The sequence below is a fragment of the Eublepharis macularius genome, chromosome 14 (assembly GCF_028583425.1).
Source record: "Eublepharis macularius isolate TG4126 chromosome 14, MPM_Emac_v1.0, whole genome shotgun sequence".
Classification (NCBI taxonomy): Eukaryota; Metazoa; Chordata; class Lepidosauria; order Squamata; family Eublepharidae; genus Eublepharis; species Eublepharis macularius.
This window is the reverse complement of record NC_072803.1, coordinates 5295967-5316163: the sequence shown is the minus strand read 5'-3', so window position 1 is coordinate 5316163 and position 20197 is coordinate 5295967. Positions and strand designations below refer to the sequence as shown.

Genomic DNA, 20197 nt, shown 5'->3' with positions numbered 1-20197 from the left:
TGTCGGACTCTCAGGGACGGACGGCTCCTCTGACTTTCCAATGTGCATTTCTTTAAGGAAGTGTCAAGATCTGCATTTCAATGAATGGATGTGGGAGCTGGGGGAAACTGGGAATTTGACATCTTAAACAGAGAATCTCCATGTCTATGGTACTGAACATGTGAATGTACTCACGTGGAGTAAATGGAATATGACTGTCTGAGCAAGTGCGTGGGAAGTTGTGGGGGGGGGGAGACACATGAAATGGGGTTCACTTAAGTGTCCCTAGGTGCTTTGTAATGTGTATGTCAATTCTCAGTATAAGACAGCTTTGTGAGAACTCCACAATCCCCTTGGGTTTATAGAAAACTTGCTAAAGATGCAAAGATTTGGAAAATTAGAAATGGCAACACTCTGTTCAAACTTGCTCCCAGCCATTCAGGCAGGTTTGAAGACCCCGGTCTTTGCATTCTGCCTGCAATGGCCCACCAAAGTCCAGAACAGTCACTACAAGAAGAAGCACTTTGTCCCAGCCGAAAACGTGCAGACAGCCCGAGTGCTGGCTGACGTAGCAACAGAGTGTGTGTGTGTGTCTAGGTGATCTCTTTTGTTACTGAAGAGCCAGTGCTCAATAGCCCATTTGCAGGAATTTCACTTCTGAAGCCCCAAGGAGCCACTTGCTCTGTCCATTAAGTAATGATACATTTGCACAGCCAGCCCCCTCTCTGCGCCAAAGCCCGCTTTAATGCATTTGTTACGGCTTCCATTTGAATCTGCTAAATGTTTCTAGCCTTGTGTCAGTACAGCAAAATTTATACTTCAACAGTCTGCCAAAGCAGCAGCCAAGCATTGGCAATGATTTAAATAAGGAGCTTTACACTGGTTTTTTTTACTTGCCAGGAGACGAGGTCCTTCCAAGAAAAGCTTTTACACCTCAATACCTTCAGGAGAACTTACAGCCAGTTTAGTATGCACATGCTTGTTCAAGCAGGACTTAGTGGAATTATAGAGCCAATTTAACATAGAATACAACTGTTAGTCCATTGGGGAGGCTGGAGAACCAACAGACCCCCACAGCTCATGCAGGATTTGAGTCCAGTAGCACCTTTAAGACCAACAAGATTTCCAGGGTATAAGCTTTTAAGAGTCAAAACTCCCTTCTTCAGATACCTGCCCTCTCCTATGGACTAACAGTTGTGCAGCAATGCACCACGGGTGCGTGTGTGTGTGTGCGGCTTGCTCCTGGCCAGAGGCACAGGAGGTGGCTCATCCGCTGCTGCACTTGTGCCATAGCCAGCTACCTCCAAACCAAATGCACACAGCAATACTGCCAAGGCTTGGCTTGGCTGGCTGCAGTGCGGGCCTAGGAGGGGAAAGATGCACTACGCCCGAGACAGAGGAAATATCCTCTGTAATGTTGCCAACCACCAGGTGAGGCCTGGAGCTCTCCCAGAACTACAGCTATCTCCAGACTACAGAAATTAGTCCCTGTGGAGAGAATGGCAGCTTCGCCAGGTGGACTCCATCACACAGTAACACTTCTGAGCTCCTTCTCCTCCCCAAACTCCATCCTTTCCAGGCTCCACCCCAAATTTCCATGAATTTCCCAAGCTGGAGTTACCAACCCATCCTGCTTGTGCCCAGTCTTTTTATTCCCCCCCTCTCCAACGAAAGAAGCCCAGACAACACTTTAAAAACATATTTCAGTTTATTAGTAACTGGATTTCCTTTTTACCTTTCCACAAGCACCACAAATGCGGCTCAGTTTTCAGTCTTGCCATAAAAATACATTAAATATCATCTAATTAAAAACATCTAACCCAAAGTGTATATAAAAAAAGAGTTACAAACACGAAGAAATAAAAAAAGACCTGGGGGACAGGAAGAGAAGAATTCTACTAAGTGCTTTAAGAGAGTGCCACTGGACGAGAGTTCTGGCTTCCTCCAGACATCGGCCGAAGCAGCAGCTTCTTCGTCAGTGCTCAGAACATGCTGGGGAGGTATGCTAGTGACTCTATCGGTTGGTATTGACCCAGTGGTATCGGTCGACACGGGGACCAGTGAAAGCTGCTGATGGCCGATAGGACTTGTACGTCTTGTATTGAAGGTAGTATCCACTGGCAGGGAGCTGGACAAGACCGTCAGTGGCATGCACCTTTCGTCGAGAATACTGGGCCCAAAGCTGGAAGGGCTGCTTGCAATAGTCACTGCACTGATGCCAAAGAAAGAGAATGGCAAAAATGACCACCAGAACCCGAGAACTCAAAAGGCTAATTCAACCTCTCTTCATACAGCGCTCTGTCGTCCTTGGTTTAACGGTTGCCCCCAAGCAGTTTGATCAAACTAACTAGCCATAAGCTTGGAACTGTTGGCCTGAACTGCTGCAAGCCCTTTTCTGTGAGCTCTGCATTCAAGCAAGGCCTTCCCTGTTGGGTCCCCCGTATTCTTTTCAAGGCAGATGACATGGCCCTGATAATTTACATTCCTTAGACCAGGGTCTCCCACTTTGGGACCTGAGGGCACCTTTGGAACTGAAAGGGTGGGGTGGCCTGAACCCCAAAATGGCTGCCATAAAAAAGGCTAAGCGGAACCCAAAATGTCTGCCACAGGAGGCAAGCCAAGCCCATTAGTGCCCTCCTTTCTCTGCAAAATAACCACAGAAGGGAAATAAAAAGGGAAAGAAAACCTGGTGAGAGGGAGGGGAAAAGGGGAGAACAAAAATAAGGGAAGCGATGACATGGAAGCATGCACTGATTAGGCTCAGTCCTGATCCTGCAACGGCTGTGGCTGCTACAGTAGCAGGAAATCCCTTTCATGTGAATGAGGGTAGCCAATAGCAAGCCCCACCTTAGAGTGCCCCCAACCACTTTTTGAAAAGCCTGGCAGGCACCAGGAGAAGTACTGGCAGGTGCCATGGCACCCATCAACGCCACGTTGCCTTAGACCACAAAGCCACCAGGGCAGGAGATGGGAGCCTCTACCCCCCTCCATATACGGTACCAAGTCAGTCCCAGCAGCAACTCCAGGAGAAGTGTAAGAAGGGAGCCAGCTGCACAAGGCCAGACTACCCCACCCTCTCCCTGCAGAACCCACACAGAGACCCAAGGATCAGCGCGTCCAGCCTCTCACCTGGTAGACGCTGTTGGGGTTGCTCACTGTGGGGATGCTTTTGGGCTCCTTTGAGGAGCTCTCCTCTTCGGAGGAGGAGCCAGAGTGGTCATCGGACGCCAGTGCCTTATCCACAGCCTGGCTGATGCGTTGAGGGAGGTCCTGATCCTCTCCGCTGCCTTCAAAGTGGGCAACCGTGAAAGGAGGGTTCTTCTCACCATACCTAGGGAAGTCAGAGGCCAAGGAAGTCAGGAAACAGTTTTAGGTATGAAGACCAATGCAACCAAGAGTTTCCTTGTGCATGTGGTTGATCTTTCCTCCGCACCAGAACCACAATGCTCGCACACAGGCGCACAAGCTCTTTTGTATAGCGTTTGCAGGAGCAGCTATGTTCCCATGCTCTTCAAGACTTTTTGGAACCTGAAACTCGCAGAAAGAAGGAAACAGCTGTTTGAAGAGGTGGGTGCATAAAAGGGGCCCAGTGCAAGCAAGCAGGAGAACAGACAGTGGCCGTTTCCACACTGCTCACCTTCATCTGGAACACTGTGGAACATCACGAAAAAAACCCACGGAAGATAGCGTCTTCTCGCATGATGTTGCACAAAACTTGCACGAGAAGATGCTATCTTCCGTGTTTTTTTCGCGACGTTCCACAGTGCTCCAGATGTAGGTGAGTAGTGTGGAAACGGCCAGTATGCCACAGGGAAACACCCAGGAAACCTGGAAGTGGATCTCATGCCCCCCACCTTGTTTGCATTATGCTCAGCAGAGCCCTGTACACAAGACATAACTACAACCTCTAGAAAACTAGGAGACAGATGAGCACTAGAGCCCCATACCAAGCCATACACAGCTTCCTTAAGAGGCCCCTTCCACTCGCCATCAGTACTCCATCAGGCTCTCACAATCCCTTTGAGTACCATTCGGTGTAGAAAAGCTGTACCCCCACCCACCCCGTCTGCTCACCTGCAGCACACATCAAAGGGATCCACCCAGATGGTCAGCTCCTTCGGCAAGCCGAGCCTACCAAAATCCACGTTGCTCTCCAAACAGGCCTGTTCCAGTAGAGGATCTCTTGTGTGAAATCGGTTTATCCTGATACACCTGGGGAGACAGAAGATGTACCTGGCCAGTCCATCTCTTCCACCTGCAGAATTAGTGGTTGTGCCCCATTCCATTAAGCCAGAAGCGAGAACCTTTTCTTGTGAGCAGAAAGCTAGATTCTTACCACACCAGACTACATAGCTCACGCTAGGCCCACAGTGACTTTGGGGTCAGGTAGCAATTTCCTGCAGGCCAGTTTGGCTAGGGATCCTGATGGTGTTTTGCCATCTTCCTACGAAGCAGGGTCACTGGGTGTGTGGAGGAGGGAGGGAGCTGTGAATTTCTTGCATGGTACAGAGGGGTGGACTAGATGACCCTAGAGGTGCCTTCCAACCCTATGATTCTACGATCTTGCCTGAAAAGGTGGGGAAAATATTGACCAGGGCCTCACCAACTTCTGTTAGTCGCTGCTTTGGCAGCACATCTGTCCTTTTTGACTGCTGGGAAAACAATTCATGTTTTAGAAAGGATAAAGATGGGCCAGTATTTGCCAAAGATAGTGTCATAGTACAGCCTGAAGTAGGACAGATAGCCACCAATCCGCATATAACAGAGCCAAGACTGCACCAATTCATCTGGTACATTTGCACTATGATTGCATCACTGTAAAACTAAATCAACTTATCCCCAAAGTTATCTAATGTGAATTTTGACACAAAGCATCCACCAGATCCCAGAAAATTTAAATACACCACAATTAATGTTTGATTTGGCAATTTTGCTTCTGTATTAATCTACTGACATACAGTATTAGCACTGGAAAGTAAACAGCTTATGAGATTTCATATTTGATGCTTGCTAGACATCAAGAAATGCCAACAAGCCTAAAGTACAAGGAAAGGCAATAGTTTCCCATGTGAGATTCTGAATTTCAGAATCTTAAGAGTGAGGTTTGCGGGGAGGGTGTCTTGAATATTTGCCGCCCTTTGTTGCTGTTCTGCACCACTAGTTTCAGATTTCCCCACACATGCACACATTCTGCCATCACACTCAAAGATGTGCCTAATGTCAGGTACCATAGCCAATGTACACCCCGTCAAAATAAATCCAGTCTGATTGTCTGTCGGAACTAGCAACCCACAACGCCAAGTCCCCATTTTGCACAAAAAGAACATGTGTGCATGTCATCTACCTGAAGGCTTGCCCTCTGGAGGGGTTGTCCAGGTACCAGTGGTTCTTGTATTTCTCAAACAAAATCATCATCAGCTTGGATGCAAACTTCTCAGTTTGGTGTCTGCTCAGCTGGCCGTGCTTCTTCACCAGTCGCATGATGAAGAACACCGAAACAGCAATTTCATCTTTCATGTCTTTTTTAAAAATTGTGGTTAACGGGGTCTCTGCTTCTATAGGACAGATGGGAAAAGATGGGTGGGGAGTTACTTTTTTAAAGGCTCATTCTTGGTCCCACCCACCCATTTAGAACAGTAGCCACACAAGCCGGGGCAGCAGAGAAATTTGTGATTTCCCCAAACTAGGTTTTTATTTTGGTCCAGACATGAAAGAACATTTATCGTTTCTGTCTGAGATAGACTGCCTCTGCATAAACAGATTCTAATTACTAGGCAAAACAGCCAACGGCCTTTTAAGAAGCTACCTATGCTATTGGGCATCACCACATCTTATGATAGTGAGCTCTTCCCATTGCGAAGAAATATTCCTTTTGTCTGTCCTAGAAGACAGGTTTGTCCACTTTCACTATACTATCCACCGTAGAAAAGAACAAGAGTCCAGCAGCACCTATAAGACTAACAAAATTTGTGATAGGATATGAGCTTTCGTGAGCCACACCTCACTTCTTCAGATACTATCCATAATTTTATCAAATGTCATACCACCTGTTTATACACCACTAGGATACATATTGGTTCCCAACAACTTCTCTTTGACTACTACAGTTTAGCGAACATGCAGCAAAGCTTTCTACTGTGATCAAGACCTCCTCCCTGGGAAAGTACAGCCAAGCCCTTACTCAGCAGCACATAAACCTACGCCATTAATAAGAGGTTCTGTCCCAAACACACAAACTTCATTGTAAGTTGAAGAACAGCACAAAAATAACCGGGAACTCTGCTGTGGAGTTCTTCAAAACTGAGAGATTGGTTGAACCGAAGTTAAAAGAAAAGGGCAGGCAGGGCAGCTCTCTTCAGGAAGCTTAGGGGGCTGTTTAAAACCACATAAGAAGAGAAGCTTGGCTGGGATGCACACTGCAAACCAGAAAGCCTAGCCACTGTGGGAAACAAGGGGGTGGACATTGGACGGGAGCCACAAGACTCTTACACAACAATAGATTAGACAAGTTCATGGAGAAATTGCCTAGCAACCAAATTTGCTGTAATAGCTCAATGGAACCACCGTGTCTTAATGCAGTGTATCTCAGAACACCAAGTGGCAGTGAGCAGGTGGCAAAGGAGGGCGGCTGCCTTCATACCCCACTTCTCCGCTCCCTGGAAGCATCTGATGGGCCAGTATGGGACATCAAACCAGACAGGCTCTTAGCCTAACCTAGATAAGTGCATCTTGTTACCCTGTCCCTTTCCACTTAAGATTCACTAGCAAAAGCCATTAACTGTTCCAGCTACGCCGACCTGAGCCAACTAGCTCCCCACACTCCTTAGAACACATGACATGACTCTTAACAAGAAGCAACACATTACCTCCAGTCAAGAACAGCCAAAAACCTTTCTATGCACAGATGTTCTAGAGGCAAATATACACCAGCTACATTCAACAACTCTTAGAACAAAAAAGGAGGCAGACCACAACTACTACTACTTCTAAAACATAAAACTGGCACAGCTATTGCTTTACTTCCCTTGCCTCTACAGAACCAGCTCCAGTGCCTCTGCTGGCTGAACAACCCCCCAGCCCTGCAGCTTCAGGGTTATATGAGCAGGAATGGCTCAAAAGAGCTTCAGGCAGGTGCACTCTATCAAGCTGAGTGCCTCTCGTGCTTTTAAAGATCCATGCACACTTCCATTCAATTAAGCATAAAGCAAAAAGTCTCTTTTTATTTCAGTTGCTTTTGTTTTGTTTTGTTTGTGATGGGCTCATTTCTAAATATACTGCCTTCGCAGGTCCTCCTGGCCTTCTAAAACAGGATGGCCAACAGACCTGGAGGAAAAACCCTTTAACAAAGATGTAAGGTGTGGAAACAGGAAGTTGAAGCTTTTCAGGGCATGGAGGTATATAACATCACCCAGGTTAATAGCATTAAAGGGTCAGGACTTTTCTCCAGGCCTGTTAGCAACCTTACTCCAAAGTCCTCTCTTCAAAGATCTGAAAGGCAAGAAAATGGCATGCAGCTCAGCAATGCTGCGTATGATTTCTTGGAAGGAAGTCCCTGTGAATTCCCACTTACTTCCAAGTGGGCATTGGGTTTTGCCCTTTGGAAGGCTGCTCTGTTTTGTACTGGTTCTGCTCCTCTTCCAGCAGCAGGAAGCATTTCCATACATGGATATATAAATGCTGAATAAAGCTTCTGGCCTGATCCACGTATGTATACTCAGCAGTAGGATTGGAAACTCTCTGAAGGAAAAAAAATGTCTTGCCCCTTTAATAGAGACTCAATGGGGGGTTTATTTATTAAAGGATGGTGTTTATCCCCCTACCATGAAAAACTTCAGTTGCCAGTTTCCATACATTAAGCCAGTGTTAAGAGGGCAGCCTTAACACAGCCTGTGTTCCCCAGGCCTGTTGGCAACCTATGTCCAACTCCTATCATGAGCCTTAAACCTAAGAAAGTACACAGAGGATTGCAGCCACTGGAGCACAGCCAGTGAAAACAAAACAAAACTGGCACCTTTCTCCACACGGTTTTTCCAGGAAGCTTCCTTGGTTGTTCTGCACAGCGAAAGCCAGGTTGCCTAGCCACCTTTTCTCATAGCAAGGGTGCTTTGCCTTTCGTGGGAAGCCAGATATTTGACAGCAATAGACTCTCCAAATCAAGGGTTGCTAGGATGAGAACATGAGAAGGTCCTGTCCCCAAGACCAAGATATATCTGTTTATTAATCAAGTGTCTTAGAACGGAACAAGAACAGCCACTCTTACAAGAAGCTTTTCTCTACTTATGGTAAGCACCTTTCCTAAACAATTAGAACTCAGTTTAATTTGGCTGCTGCATCACCCAGGACACTTCTGTGGTGAAGCAGGGCTTGGAACCCGGGTCTCCTTGCAACGATATGGATGCCCTGACCTGGACAGCCCAGGTGAGCTTGATCTCATCAGATCTCAGAAACTAAGCAGGGTGGGCCTTGGGTAGTAATTGGATGGGAGACCTCCAATGAAAACCAGGGTTGCAGAAGCAGGCAGCGGCAAACCACCTCTGTTATCCTCTTGCCATGGAAACTCCACCAGGGGTCACCGTAAGTCAGCTATGACTTGAGGGCACTCTCCACTACCACCAAGTGTTCATCAGTGGAAGTAAAAGCAGCTCAGGGCTTTTTCTAGTGGGAAAAGGTTTAAAATCCCCCCCCCTTCTCCTTGATAAGGGAATCCTGCAGGGTAGATTTGCAAAATAAAAACATTCATTTGAAATAAACAGAGAAGAAACTTTTAACGCGTATGTAAGCCAACCACCCAGGCTCCTTGGTATGGTGCTGCAGAGGACAATGGGGTGCCCCTATGAACTGGCATTTCAAGACTCCTGCAGCACGGGAAGCATCATGGCAGTAGGATACGTTGGAGTTCATGCGCTGCTTCCCACCTTGCCATCGCTGCATTTCAGCACCAAAACATGCAAGCATACCCTTATGCTTTGTTTCTGAGTTCTTAGTCCTATTGCTTTACTTATTAAGATGCTCCTGTCAATTGCTTGGATTTACACTGTGTGATCTGCCTTGAGTTTCAGTGAGAAAGGCGGGCTATAAATAAAGTAAGTAAATAAAGCCAGGCCGACTCCCGCTTCTCAGACTGCCTCTGCCACCTAACCCCAGCCAGGTGGAAAGCAGAGAGAGTTGGCATCAGGACAAGAACTGTAGCACAGTGGGCAAAGGTTGCTCCTGGCACAGCTTCCTTCCCTTTCCAGGAGAACCTGGTGGTTGTTGCCTTATTACATACCAGAGTCACGCTTGTGACACTGGACATAATAGAAAGAATGGGAACTGAACGCAGAGTGAGGCTTGCTGAGAGTTCTAATGCTGCTGTGTCAAGGCAGTGGCTGGATCCTGGCTACACTGCTTACTCTGTTTACAGGCAGCCGACATCCAGGCTCTTACTTATTTTATTTTGTGCATTTATATATCATCTTAATTAAAAGGCATTTATTTATGGCACAGATCTATCGGCTGCAATATTTATGTCTTCCTTTTTTTTAAGACGGGAATTTGTCCAAAGGGTCCAGTCATCAAAACATAATAAAAACAGCAGTAAAATAAACCACCCATGCAGACTTGGTGCACACCTCCCAAGCTGCAGAACGAAGCAGCAAAAACGAACCTAATAATCACCGAGCGCAGATGAGGACAGAAATGCTGACCGACTAGCAGCATGAGTGCCTGGTAGCCGGAGCAGACTGGCCCTTCAGCTGACTGAGAAAGATGAGTCACTGCTCAAGGAGGCAGGTGACAGCCAAAGGCAAGTTGGGTCAACGGGTGGCGGTGCTGCCAGCACCACGGAAAGGCAAAGCAGGATTCGGCATCGGCACCCACCCTCGCATGCCCCCTTGGTCTTTTAAATGGTATATCCCTACTGCCGGGGCTTTTTTTTCTGGGAAAAGAGGTGGTGGAACTCGGGACCGCACAATGACGTCACTTTGGGTCACCGGGAACAAGGGGGGAGTTTTTAAAAGGTTAAATCACCCTCAGCGAAAATAGTCACATGGCTGGTGGCCCCGCCCCCCGATCTCCAGACCACCTCAATGCCAAGGAACCAAGAGAAGCGTCTCAAATGCAGGCCTGGGGCCAAAAAAAATCATGTGCGCTGTAAAGTGTGTCTGAAGACGGGAGCGCTGACTCCCAAAAGCTCACACTCTGAAAGTCTTGCTGGTCTCTAAGGTGCCCCTGGACTCAAATCCTGATGTTCTACTGCAGACCAACATGGCTCCCCACCTAATGCTACTGTGAAGTGCTAGTATGATTGTAAATCCCTCTTGCTGCAAGGGCCATCAGTCAGTTCAGAAACCCAATGCAGCCCTTCTGACCTAGGCACAGCACACCCCTGTGGGGCCAACCCTTCTGGCAAGCATGCCCCAATGAAATTAAAACCCTCGGAGCATACCGCTCCAGCCCATCCAAGTGGCCTTGCATTTAGCCTACTGAACTAGCAGCCTAGCATAGGATGGCACAGGAAGGTTGGCATGGCGTTGCCAGGCTGGTGGACTCTCTAGTTCCTGCCCAAGATCACACTGACCCTCTGCTGCCTTTGCCACTTGTAGCAGCCGCCTGTCTGTGGGCTGGTCACTTGGGGCGTGCCATTTGCTCTGACTAGCAAAGACCATTCTTCCCTTTCAAGGCATTTTTCTTCTGAACAGTAGTGGGCCCTGTGGCGTTATCCGAAACATGGCACAGTGTGAGGGAAGGTCAAAAGATTTTGGAAGCCCACCCCCACCACCCTCAGCCCAAGCATTCCTCCTTAGATTAAAATATGGGTCTCCCTGATCACCGGGCAAGCCCAGGCACGACCGAAAGAAAAGCCATCCATCAGTTCTCTAGCAACTGCAGGCCAGCCCTGGAGCAAACATTACTCTCCTAAACATGGAGAGGCGGAGGCTGAGCATTCTGCAGGGACTTCCTCTAATGCATGGAGGCGACCCAGGCGCTTGACTACGAATGCTCGCTCCGAAGAACCTGCTTTCACCATGGGCAGGATTTGCCCAAACCTGGCAAATCGATTTGTTGCAAAGAATCCTTCTCAGGCCAGCACCGCTAGTTGCAAAGGGCAAAGCTTGACAGATGAACTCATCCTTTCAGGTAAGGGTGTGGAGGACAGGCCAAGAAATCAAAGAGGGAAATTGTCAGGAGAACCGCCGCTGTTTCTGGGCCAAAGCATCCAAAAATGATGGATGCTGTACCATTTGCCGCTTCTGGTTCTGAAACAGGGGAATCGTGACTATCCAAAATACGGGGGGATAAAAACAGAGGTCTGTTGCATCAAAAATAATCAGGAGCCTTGAGAAACACTAGAGTCAAACAGAATTTATCTCAGCATAAACTTCCCAGGACAGAGAGCCCGTTTCTTCAGATGTGCCAAGTGAATCCTCCTTGCTGTGCACTCTAATGTCTGCCGTAGCAAGGATCCGTTCCTTGCATTTGAAGAAACGGGCGCTAGACTTCAAAAGCTCAGGCCGGAATAAACTTCTGTTAGTGTTAAAGTCACTGTGAGGCTCCTGTCTACTTCAAACTAGAGGCGAAACATCTGACAACCCCATCTGGTCTAAGAGTGTTCAATAGCCTTGGGACTGTGGGACTGAGCATTTTAATGACAGGCTGGCAGGCAGGCAAATGCCTTATAGTATTATCTAACAAAAATAAATAATGATTGTTTCAATATACTTGCATATGGAAAAAATCAACCAACATACGCATTCTGTGAATCCTTAAAAAAGGGGATATTTCATCCTGAAGTGTTAGATGATATATCATTTAACATGCAAAAAGCCACTATCGCTCATGAAGGGAAGACATTTTTAACGTCTGGGAACATGGAATATAGAACATTCCCTATTAGACCACCAATTTCACTCTAAAGGGAAAATCACCCTCTGAGCCGTTTTTTTGAGAATGCGAGATGTGGGAACCGGAGCTGCTGGCTCCTTTAAGAGGCCACGGGCAGCTAGTCTGTCTTGTAGGAACAGCCTCCCAACTGTCTCATCCTCTTTCACTGCTAGTCTGGCTTCTTAGAACAGCATGCAGCCTCTCCAGAGGTGTACAGGTCTCCAGGTGGGTGAGATGCCGTCCTGCTTCTTTGCAAGCGGACCTCAAAGCATCCTGCTTTTCCTGACCACAGGCTAAACGGAGCCAGTCGGGCCAATTCCAAATGAAGCCCCTCCCAGTTCTTTTGTGTCCCCTCTTCAAGTGACATTTGTCAGACCCCATTTAAGATATTTTGATACCCCAAGCAAGGTAATCCACCCCCATCTGGGCTTGTGATGCACTGGCCCAGTCCGAGTCAAGTGGGGCTGTCAATTCCAACTTGGGAAATTGCTGGATATTTGGGGGCAGAGCCTGGGGAGGGCAGAATTTGGGGAGGGGACGGAGCTCGGCAGGGATGGGATGCCAAATACTCCACCCTCTGAAGCTGCCACTTTCTCCAGGGGAACTGATCTCTGCAGTCTGGTGATCTTGGAAAGAGCCTTGGAATGAGGCACCTCTCTCTAGCATGCCGGAAAGCCCTGTCTAGCACTATGGCCAATTCACACACTGCAGCTGCTGAGGTCTATTCTGAATGGCATGCAGAACAACAACTGTGTTTTTCGAGTGGGTCTTTAACCACAGGGACAATCACCTTCTCCGGTTTTCAAGCAGACAGGCTACTGAAGAGCAAAGAATACAGCCGACAAACAGCAAGCAGAACTTGTCGTGAGGACAGCACAGCTCAGTGACCTTTAGGATAAGAAGCAGAACATGACAGGTGTGCTCCTATTTTTACGTATTTATATAGAATAAAATATTTTTGTCTATGAAACGTAGGATTTGGAGCAGAGAATAATACTAGGAGTTGGAGCTCACCTGCTGCAACTGACTGGTGGTAGATTCAAGACAGACGAAAGGAAGTACTACTTCACTAGACATCTAGCTGACTGGTGGGACTCATTGCGAGATGTGGTGTCGGCCACTAGCTTAAGAACACATGTGCCATCAAGTAAAGGGCTTTCAAGGCCAGTGAGAAGCAGATGTGGCTTGCCGTTCCCTTCCTCTGCATTCTTTCATGGTCTCCTATCCAAGTACTGACCCTGCTGAGCTTCCAAGATCTGAACAGATCAGGACATAACGTGCCACCTTCCCTCTGGACACTAGCTTAGAGGGAATTAAAAAATGATTGGACAGATTTATGGAGATTGGGTCTTTTATCCATGACAGATGATGGTCAAGTTTGGAGGAAGAATGCCTCAAGCGGCCAGATGCTTGGGGAGCTGTCAGCAGCAGAGGGCTGTTTCCAGAGAGCCCCGTGGTACCTGACTGGCCACTGCTGGTATGATCCAGCGTGACCACTCTTATGTTCTTTAAAGTAAGGGCTTCATAGGCCCAATCCAGTATGGCATAGTCCTTGAGTACTCTTAGATTCCATTGGGTCAGGGGCTTGTAGGTGTGATTATGCAAACACTGGCCAACTCGGCCCTTGGGAGTTTGTTATGGTCCAATGAAGAATGAGTTATGGAGGAATCAACTAAAGGATACATACCGGATAGCAATTTGAACCTAGGAACAACCTGAAATAGGCAGTGGAACTATCTGCAAGAAGTCTGATTAAGACTTTGTCAACACATGCAGTAGAATGTGGTGGTGGAATGCAGAGGCGGTAGATTGGGTTCAGTCGCTTCGAACAGAAGGCGGGGACAGCCAAATTCGTAATGCTCCCCAATGTAAAAAAACGCTGCAAATTAAATATTAGCAAGCCAGGGAGAAAGCCTCTCACCTGGCCCCTTGGCATGCTGCACAAGTTTTCCATTCACAGTGTATTATTAATGAAGGAGAACTGTGAAAAACGTATTCCTTTACCTGCAGTCTGAAGTGGTAGGGTCCATTCCATCATGTCAGCACTTTGCTACCCCATTCAGCCCATCCTGGATGTCCACGTTTGTCACAGAGCTAGATAGAATATTTGTAATATGTATATTAGACCAGCCTCCTGCTCAGGAACTACTAGGAAATATAGTATGTAACGCCTGGCCTTTATTAAATATTGTTCTTAAATAATTTACTTATACAAGGATATTCATTCATTGTATTCAATCATCATTGGACATTTAAATGGATCCGTTACAGGGTTGCTTGGTTCTCTGGACTTTTTTTTTTCCTTCTTAGCCTTGCACAATCTGAAAAGTAACGCATGAATAAGACTCCCCTTCGGTGAATTTTGCATCCTGTAAAGGCTCAAAGCCGTGCAGGATAAAACCTGCATTTTCAAGGGAAGTGGTACCGCTTCTCCTCACAGTAGCTGTGTTCCGTGTTTAGGTGACCCATGGAAACACTGCACAATCAAACCACCGTATAGTAAAGTCAACTGACCCCCTTCAGAGCGCTGATCCCTAGTCCATTCATAAGCCACACCTGAGTACCCATGGCGACAGAGTGTATACAAATGCTAGGCCTGGTACCGATCCCACAAATTGCCTTAGGCCAGTCTAGTGCAGGGCAGTTCAGGGCAAAGTTGCAAGAGCCCAGATCGGCTGCTTATCATGGCATATTATGATTAGCTTTAAATTTTGTCCGATCTTCCACTATTTGGAACAAAGAGATTGGAGAGAGATGGAACTAGACGACAGCCTGATCCCTACTCAGAGTAACCCATTTTTACCAATAGGGATTACTTTTGAGTACAGCGGCAACCTCAGCAACTGAAATGCAAATCATGCGGGAGATGATCCATTAAGGACGAAACTCAAAGCTGTGTCAACTTTTGCTTCCCAGATCGTGTCTTTGAAATGATTCCAGGCTGTTATGTTTAACTATAAAGGCATCCTCAGTATTGTTGCAAGGTAAGCTGCTTATGGGGAAAACTGAGAGCTAGGTTAATGTATTTTAGTGTTAGGAGGCATATAGCAGAGGTGCCACTGGAGGTACAACCTAGATGTAGGATGTACTAGGAACGGGCTCTTTTTTCTCAGCCCTGCCCCTGTTAATATTGCTATGTAGGGATTCCTAGTTACTTTGTCCCTAAATTATATAATTCTCACTGGTTTTGAACTAACGGCAGTGTGGTGCCGGGCATAAGATCATTGGGAATGGACAAGGAAGACTAGGCTTCAGACCTCTGCTTGCACTTCAGTGATTTGCTCCTCGTTTACGTGATCCCCCTCACCTGAGGATAAATGACATAAAATGTGGAGAAGAAGTTTGTATATTGAAAAGGAATGAGGAAATGGATGATAACCGAAAAGGTACCCTTCATTAATAACCTTGTAGAGAAGGAATGCAGAAACGGATAATAATGGGCAAAATGTCCACCATTATGCCTATGCGGTGAAAGAGCTGGCGCACTGTAGAGACCCCTGTTAGGGTGCCAGGGAGGGGGCCACGACTTAGCAGTCAAACAGCTGTATTGCTTGCAAAAGGTCCCAGAGTCAGTCCTTGCCATCTTTGGCAAAGGATCTCGGGCAGCAAAAATGAGGAAGGACTCTGAGACCACAGAGTGTTGCTGTGAGTCAGAGTAGACAATCCTAAGCTAGAGGGACTGAAGGTCTGACTCTGCCATAAGGCAGCTTCAATTTATTTCTGTGTGGGCACCCAGAGATCTGTTGTGCCCTCTATGCGGGCCCTCCTGGTGAAGGCTGGAATTGGACCGTCCACTATCAGGAGCAGTAAGCATGCAAGGCTGCCACCAAATGTAGCTCTTTCCTGGGCTTCTATGCTGATATAGGAGAAAGCAAAGGGGCAGCTTCTAGGAATCTGCTGTGATGAAGGCTAATGGAACTGGGGGCCCAAGGGACTCAGCTTTCTCCAGGGTTGCACCCGTTTACTTAACAAGAGCCATGGAAAAATGAAGCCTCGCTCCTATCTGGACGGTCCCCTCAGCACAGTTCTCTTTCTTGGTCATGCAAAAGTGTGATAGAACTGGCTTTCATACGCAAGGAGATGACCACATGCCCCCAAAGGCCTGTAGCTAGATCTGAGTAAACTCTACACTAAAGAAAAGATCCATACTAAGGGAAACCGAGTTTATGCATGTAAAGCAAATGTACATTTTGGTTACAGGACACTAAAACCTCATCCTTTGCCTTGTCTTCTCTAGCTCCTGAGACGTCATCTGCATTACCCACAGACTATCAAGCCTGTGACAATGTTGAGGACTAGTCACTTGTCTATGAGACCTGGGAAGTCTCAGGAGGCTGAATTCTCAGTAGCAAGCTCAGTGCTTGTGACAGCAGACTGAAAAAGCGCACCCTGCCTGGGCTGTGATCCAGTATCTGTCAATGCTTATGGTTTGTTTCACAACACCACACGGCGAAGCGTAATCACTGGAAACATTTTCTTTTCCAGGCTTGGATCTTGAAGAGATAGCATTTGGTTTGTAGGCAGTGTAGTTAGCTGATTGTATCTTTTCCTGCGGCAATCACTAGCTTCACTGTCATCAAAACAAAGCAGAGTTGCCCACGATGGAGATCGGCCCTGCAGAAAACACTCGAGTGCCTGAATTCAGTGAACAGCCACCTCTGCTCCTACAATCGTGTTTCATTTGAGATGCCTCCTTCTTCAAGACAATGGGACCTTAGGGATGTGGGTGGGTCCAGTAAGCACTTAGAGTGGTGCCCAAAACAGACGTGGCTCCAGGATTTAGGAGGTCAGGCTGGCCCTTCTAGCCATTCCAGGGTGTTCTTGTGCTGATATTTGTACATGGTGTCATTGCTGGATTTCGGATTCTTGCTGTTGAACTGAACATGCTACAAAGCAGTTCTGCCCAGTCAGATCACCGATCCATCTATCCCAGACCGACAGCAGCTCTCCAGGGTCTCAGGTAAGGCCTTTTCACATCACCTATGACCTAATCCTTTTTTTAAAAAAAGATGGAGAGGACTGAACCCGGGATGCCAAGCAGATGCTCTACCACTGAGCCATGGCTTTCTTTCTTTCATGACTGCAGGGAACAAAAGTGCCCCTTTGCTACATGGCAGGGACTTCCCGACACCTGCTCCCAAAAATCCTTTAACCCGAGTTCCCAGGGATTGAAACTGCAATGTTCTGCATGCAACATGCACACCTTCCTACTGTGCCCTTCTTCACATGACCCTGCCTTCTGCCAAGCCAGGCCCTTGGTCCACATAACTCAGCCTGGTCGGGTCTGATTGGCAGAAGATTGCCAGGGCTACAGGAAGAGAAAGGTCTTCCATTCTGTACCACATCGAGTGTAGATCAGAGGAATGGTGGAAGAGCATCAGCTTGGCATGCAGAAAGTCTGAGGTTCAATCCCCAGCATCTCCAGTTAAAGGGGACAGGCCAGGCAGTAGGTGATGTGAAAGGCCTCTGCCCGAGACCCTGGAGAGCTGCTGCCAGTCAGAGTAGTCAATACTGACTTTGATGGGCCAATGAGTCTGATTCAGTATAAGGCAACTTCATATGTACCTTTACCTTTTCCTCTCAAGGACTGAACATTTTGATGGACAAGGAATCTCAGGACAGAGGGTTTCCAGCCCCTCTCCTTTGGGGCACTGACCATTAACTGGCTACATCATATATCAAGCCTGAGAACAAAATGTAGTGGCGCGTGCTATGATCAAAGAGATGACATGAGAAGTCCTCCAACTTCTAAGAATTACAAGAAGGGGAAAGAGAATGCGGTTATTGGACGTATGCCTGGACACCAGCCTTGTTACCAGGCAGTGTAGTTAGCTGATTGACAAAAGCAACAGTCACTAACAACACAGCCAGGTAAAATGGCCTGTATTGCTTCTGGGTGGAAGGCTCAATGGGCAGCAGAAATGCTTTGGCAACCACTGCCCAGAAGTGGCATTGCACCAGAAGCCACAATTGACAGAAGACAAATGCCAAGCAAAAAGAGGCCAGTTCGTGGCTTGACATTGCTCTGGACTGTTACAGCTGCCTGCAAATTAATGTTAAAAGTTAGAAATGCGAACAGTTTTATGGACACTGAAGTGAAAAGGTTTCCTTGAAGGCAGAAGATTTGAGAACCACAATTGCCCTATTCAATAAAGCTGATTCTCACATGCAGGAGAATGAGATAGTAGATGAGATGTACCACTTCCATTGCAGGGAGAGGATCATACTTTGGAAAGTTCCCCTATGTTCACAAGTCCCTGCCGACAGAAAGCTAGCACAGCAAGCAGAAGTGGGGTATATATCTCACCCCTGATGTGCTACTTGTTTATCTGCATGGATTTTTAAATATAGAAGTATGTTCACAGCTGGAATCTCCCCCTTGTAGTCTGAAGCGGTACAGTCCATTCTACCACCTCCAAGCTCTGCCACCTCATTCTCAGGCATGTGTTCTTTTAAAAAAAGAAATGGGTAAGGCACAAATGGAGGGAAATTCATGTGATTGCTTACCCTATCTACTCCATACTCTGTCTCTGTCCTTGGACAATCCACATTTCCCTCATAGTCCCTCATTCAATGAAAAACTTTCTGTTTCACAACACCTGGAAAACATGAACCGTTTCATCAGTTTAACAGTTAACTTAAGAGAATGAATCTGAGAAGCTCTGTCTGTAGTACATACACAACTAAAGATAACCTACCTTGCAAAGCCACCATAAAGATCGCTGAGATAATGTACATGAAGCTATTTACACATGCAGAGGAAAGCATCAAAAGTTGCTGTCATTCATATTTATGTATCAAGAGTTTAATAAAAGCTACCAGTTCCTTTTTTATTTCCATGTGTTTTCTTTCCTCTAGTATCAGTTTAGAATCTAAGAATTCATTCTTCATTTCTGCATTTGGAAAGAATGATTGTCTGAAATAATAATTTGCCAGGATAGTTTACACAGAAGCAAATCCCCTATTGTTCACTAGGGCTTATTTCCACAAAAGTGTCCCTAGGGCTGCGGCCAGAGTTACCCAGTTGCAAATGTCTGGAACTGTTGCTAGGGTGGTACAACTAGCTTTCACCAGGCTTGTTCTCAGAAATGGCTAACTGGCCACTTTAGGGGACTGAAAATCTGACCCTTTATCCAAGGGTAGTAAAGGTGACAGGCAGCATGGGTGGGCTCTGTCAGGTGCTTGGGGGTAGGACTTGTGGGTGAAACACTGGCTCTCCATTCCATCAGAGCTGTGGGGGTAACTGTGTAATAGTCCATGAGCCTTCTGGCCTGGGAAGTGAGGTGACGCCAGGGGGCAACCTGTCATCACTGGCCGATATAAAGACTCCAAGAACCACTCTTCCTCAGTTATGGCAACCTATTGCCCAGATAGGCCATTGAGAGTTCCTCTTATTTCCCCAACCTGCCAGCTCCCCCAAATGACTTCCTAGCCTTGGGGTATAAGCATCTGTCAGAAATAACCCTTTTCAACTCCTGCAATTAAGCAATCTTTAATAGTCAATGTTATCCACAGGCTGGCCATCTTGTACTTCTACGAGTTTGGATTTCCTACCTGGCCCACCATCTTCCTTTCCTGAAGTAGCAGACACAAGGGCTCTTGTCAGAAGCGGTCCTCCTCATATTCTCCCACCTGAAGTCACCGAAAATGCTGCCAGCAGTGTTTCTTTTCCTGGGATAATAAGCCTCTGAATGCTTTCCTGTTTGCCACCTTGCTAAGATTGCCAGTTGGGGGCTAAGATTGCCAATCTCCTGGTGGTGACTGGAGATCTCTGGGAATTACAACTGATCTCCAGGTTACAGAGATCAGTTCCCCCGGAGAAAATGGCTGTTTTGCAAGGTGGGCCGTATGGCATTATAGCTCCCTGAGGTCCCTCACTTCCCCAAACCCCACCTTCATCAGGCTCCACCCTCAAAATCTCCTGGAATTTCCCAGGTGGGAGTTGGCAACCCTCGCTGGAGAAAACAGTGGCTTCAGCAGGCAGCCTCTATGTTAGGGCGGGGGGTCCCTTTCTGAGTGCTGGCTCCAAATCTCCAAACTGGAAACCTTCCCTCCCACCTGTCAACTGAGTCTGGGTTCAGGTTTTTCCCCCCAATGTATCTAATTTTTAGCCTATAAAGACCCCACTCCCCCCACCCCAAAAGGATTTATTTCGGCTAAGTAAACTGTCTCAAGAGAAGAAATTATGTAACTCGGACAAGAACTACTCAACTCAATTAGTCTACTTGAACAGCATTTGGCAGCATTGAAAAAGGAGGCTGCAATTGTTATGGACTAATGTGGAGAGTGGGTTGCCAACTCTGGACTGGAAAATTCCTGGAGATCTGGGTGTAGAGCCTGGAAAGGGTAGGTTTAG

General features: G+C 47.0%; 1 protein-coding gene and 1 long non-coding RNA gene across 2 annotated transcripts; one reads left to right on the top strand and one right to left on the bottom strand.

The window, feature by feature from the left end:
- Positions 1 to 1993: 1993 nt before the first annotated feature.
- BTG4 (BTG anti-proliferation factor 4) lies at positions 1994 to 5496 on the bottom strand. The gene is made up of 4 exons (XM_054998548.1): positions 5324 to 5496; positions 4054 to 4191; positions 3109 to 3310; positions 1994 to 2191 (listed from the first exon to the last, which is right to left on the bottom strand). Exons 1-4 carry the CDS (start codon positions 5494 to 5496, stop codon positions 1994 to 1996), a joined length of 711 nt encoding a protein of 236 aa, XP_054854523.1.
- An 8995-nt stretch (positions 5497 to 14491) lies between these two features.
- On the top strand, positions 14492 to 18674 carry LOC129342541 (uncharacterized). The gene is made up of 2 exons (XR_008598223.1): positions 14492 to 14825; positions 17427 to 18674. It is a non-coding gene; the product is annotated as an uncharacterized LOC129342541 (long non-coding RNA).
- Positions 18675 to 20197: the final 1523 nt, after the last annotated feature.

Coding starts and splice junctions, on each gene's coding strand:
- BTG4 (XM_054998548.1), bottom strand. CDS start 5,496: ATGAAAGATGAAATTGCTGTTTCGGTGTTCTTCATCATGCGACTGGTG. Junction 4,192..5,323: donor TCCAGAGGGCAAGCCTTCAG/GTAGATGACATG, acceptor CTGTCTCCCCAG/GTGTATCAGGATAAACCGAT. Junction 2,192..3,108: donor ACCCCAACAGCGTCTACCAG/GTGAGAGGCTGG, acceptor CTTTGGCATCAG/TGCAGTGACTATTGCAAGCA.